At 34.5% G+C, this 3,835-nt stretch overlaps 1 protein-coding gene across 3 annotated transcripts; it reads right to left on the bottom strand.

The window, feature by feature from the left end:
- Positions 1–567: 567 nt before the first annotated feature.
- On the bottom strand, positions 568–3,413 carry LOC120086949 (ephrin-A3 protein). 3 transcript variants are annotated; one of them, XM_039043762.2, is made up of 2 exons: positions 3,244–3,413; positions 568–1,124 (listed from the first exon to the last, which is right to left on the bottom strand). In XM_039043762.2, exon 2 carries the CDS (start codon positions 1,094–1,096, stop codon positions 815–817), a length of 282 nt encoding a protein of 93 aa, XP_038899690.1. In that variant the 5' UTR covers positions 1,097–1,124; positions 3,244–3,413; the 3' UTR covers positions 568–814. The 3 variants fall into 3 exon arrangements, with proteins under 3 accessions (XP_038899690.1, XP_038899691.1, XP_090174416.1); XM_039043763.2 differs by lacking the exon at positions 3,244–3,413 and adding an exon at positions 3,037–3,222; XM_090318290.1 differs by lacking the exon at positions 3,244–3,413 and adding an exon at positions 2,765–3,020.
- Between the last annotated feature and the right edge of the window lie 422 nt (positions 3,414–3,835).

The following is a 3,835-nucleotide window of genomic DNA, read 5'->3' as shown; positions in this document are numbered from 1 at the left end:
GGAGATTTTGCAGGCTATAAAATAGGAAGACCAAAATTTAAGATATTATTGAGGGCATTTTAGGATTAACTAAAAAACACATAAGAATCCTGTCGCACATAACTCAACATCTCAATTCTCATTTATGAAGACGGATGAATGATCTTAAATAATTATGTCTGTTTTGTAAGATTTCTATCCAAGATTGTCTTAAATTTACATAATATTTCAAGAATGTCTTTATAATTATTCATTAATTTATAATTAATTTAATATAAATTAAATCTAACATATTTGTTTATATTAATTCAAATTTCTTTTCAAATTAATATAGTTTTATTATTTTATTTGTTATTTTTATCAACAAAATAATATATATTAATTCAAAATGACGATTATGTTTATTTTAATTATGAAATGAAAATAAAAAAGATAAAAAAGTAAAAAGAGATGTACTCAACACAAAAGTCCAAAAAACTCATATTTCAAAAGAACATCCAAAACTCTTGAGATGTCCAAAAATCTCTTGATGCGTTTGGCATCTTACCTTACTGCGAAAAGAATATTCAATAATCTAAACACCTTAGATTCCCACCAAACATACCATTATCTCTTCATTTTCATTTAGAGCTTATACATAATAAATCTGCAAAACAAAAAATGATTGATTAATGCATTTTTCCCCTTAGATATCATGTATCGAGAGTTTGCTTACATCTTACTACACAAACTTGTATGCCAAACTAAATTTTTTTTCCTTCGTTTTCTCAAGTCTTCAACACAAATTGTTGAGAACTACAAACAAAAGACATGCTTTGGATCACAATCCTATGTATCAAAGAATTTTCAGTTTCCCTTTAGCCATGGAAGTCTTTGCAAGCTCCAGTTGACACTTAGCTTTTTGCGTCCCAGTCAGTCCAAAGCAAGAGGAGGAAGAGCCTAAGGTGACAGCAAAGTAAAGGTAAATTGTGCAAAGAAAAGTCAAGAGGGCAAGTGCTGTCAGCAGAAAGTGATGTCGCTGCACAAGAGTCGACCAACTACCCAACTCATTTGGAAAGGACTTTCGGAATGACGGGGTCCTCCTGTTAGGAGAAGAAAGGACACTGTCAAGAACCATGTTGCATGATCCAACTTCCTCAGTCAGCCTGAAATGTACAGCACAGATTAGATAACTTGCTACATGATTCTCAATATATGTATTTTTTTTCAAAGTAAGATTGAAGTTCATATAGCAGGGTATGCAGCATTCTTTTTCTTTTGATATTCGTGAATGTCTAAGCTAGCATACGTGCATCTCGATTAATCTCATAGGACAACCTGCCTAACCTTAAAAAAAGTAGGTAGGATATTAAATTCTAGATAGGTGGCCACCATGGAATAAAACTATGACCTCTTGGCCCTTTATCAAGGTCATTTACCAATAGGCAATCCATGATGTTTGTATGCAGCAATTTTGAGAAAGAGTAATTGATCTCAGCTTCTACTACTGTTGGTGGTGATTTCACCCAGAACAAAACATTCCAAATATTATACAATTAAGGACTAAACAATGATTACTCAATAAAAAAAAGAAAAAACAGACCAAACACTGGCACTTTTTTTTTCTTCTCAGAAAGTAGAACTAACACTAGTACAATTGTCCATCTCTTAGCTCTAGTACAAACAGAGGCAATCCAAATGGGACCAAGTAGCCAACCCTAGTGTAGTTCTACTCTTCCATTACCAACTGATGTAAAAATGGTGCAACGGACCTTCTCAAAACTGCCGTGGTCAATAGGAATACAATACAAGTCATAAGCGATACAAAAATCAAGCCAAATTGAGTTTTTTCACATCAGAAGCCCCAAAACTAGCTACGTTAGAGCAGACAACTAACACAAGCCTACTACATAAACAAGAAAACGTCATCTATTTCAATAAATCTCCAGCTAATCCAAAAATGCACTATTGTAGATCTATAGTGCAACGTCATATTTGAGAGATGATATTTCTATATTTCAGAGGGAAACACTATTGTAGATCATCCAATGATGTAAACTCGATACAGAGTAGAGTAACTGAAAGAAAAACAGCTCATCAGGCAATTAGAATTTAATGTATTTCGTTCACATCAATCACATAAGAATGACATAACCTAAGAAACCATATTCTCAGAAGTCTACCGAGAAGCAGGCAAGGCATGCAGGTTCAAAAGACGTCTCCAATTTTTTCCAAGCAAACAACAAGCAAGCATATGAGTGAAGGTCGCTAGAACATGAAATTAACACAACTCGCTCATATAACTCTCCTTGTGTAACTTACTTTCTACAACCCATTCTATCAGCAATCAAAATGCAATAAGGATAACTTCAGAATTTTCAAGCATCAAGACAGGAAGACCGAGGATAATAGCAACAGAAACGAAAGTGAAAAAAATGACAACATGAAAATATCAGTTCTGGAAAAGCAGCTTAACAATTTGATATTACGTTCAATTAGCTAAAGTTATTGCTTAGAACATCTCATAATTCATAAATAGGATGCAAGTTCAATGACTCATTATTTATCAAAGATAAAAACAGACCAGAAAGAATCCCCAAAATTCAAATGTACCTGTAACCCAGTACATTTTCCCTCGTTACAGTTACAACGGATGGTTGACTTGGGATTGAACCTTCTTGGTTATTTAATGTAATCAAGTCCCAAGTTTCTGACCTTTTAATTAATTAATTACCAATTAATAATATAATTTTGTTTCTTTCTTGACCAAAATAATAATGATAATAAAGAACACCAAAATACTAACATTTTAAGCAGCACAAAGTTAAAGAGGTTTTTCAATTGAACATCCAACAGAATAAAATTCTTCCTCCGTGTTCCCACTTTAATCCCAAATCTATCATTTCGAAGTCTTGACTCTCAAATTCTTCATCCCCCACCCGAAAGAACGTAAAGAACCAAGCAAATAAACAACCGCAAGTGAATTACACAAAGAAACTCATGAGATGCGTTGGCCTCAGAAGATCGAATTCTCAATTTTTCATCAAAAGTAGATCGAGACACATTAGCTTATCATACCCACAACAAAAATCAACCCCTTCAACAGAAGGCTGTAAGCAAATTGCACAGCTCTGATCTAAAACCCAGCTAAATACGCCCAATGAATTCCATCCAAAAAAATAACATTAAAGAGCCAAACTCCGACAAAACCAACCCCTATCGAGGAAATATCAAGCGATAAACATCAAATCAGAAAGATAGAAACAGAGACAGAAAGGGACTTACAAAAATCAAAACCCGCGAATAACCCAACGCGAGAATGAAGATAAATTAAACTGAAGGAGCTGAAAGGAGATTGTTGTGATGCTTATCTGTTTCGACACGCCTCGGCTCCGGGAAAAAGATGCCCGAAAGGCCTTCCACGCGGTCTCCACAGTTGGAAAGCTTTATAGAAAGATAAAGCGTGGGAATAATGTGTTTATATAGAGAGAGAGAGCAGGCGGGTGGGTGGGTCATGAGTGGTAGCTATATAAATCGGCCCTTTCGATGGTGGCTCTTCGATGGGGCCTAAGGCCGCCATTAGAACGATTATTGCACGGTTGATTTTCGATTCAGTTTGTGAAGGGTGATTTGTGATTTGTGAAATATGATTCAAGATTGGACTAACGACAAGAAGATAAAGTAGTAAATCATCATTTCATTCGGAAAAATGATGAAATAAATTAAAAATAAAAAATAAACTAAACTACCTCCAACCATACAAATGAGATTGCAATGCATTTAATATTTATAATTACATTGTAATTAAAACTAACATCTAGAGACTATCGGTTGGCTAGACTCTAATCATTGCACCGACCTCATCTCCAACCAAGTT

The sequence above is a fragment of the Benincasa hispida genome, chromosome 9 (assembly GCF_027475165.1).
Source record: "Benincasa hispida cultivar pf3 chromosome 9, pf3_genome.v1.1, whole genome shotgun sequence".
In the NCBI taxonomy this organism is placed as follows: Eukaryota; Viridiplantae; Streptophyta; class Magnoliopsida; order Cucurbitales; family Cucurbitaceae; genus Benincasa; species Benincasa hispida.
This window is presented reverse-complemented; position numbering and strand designations above follow the sequence as displayed.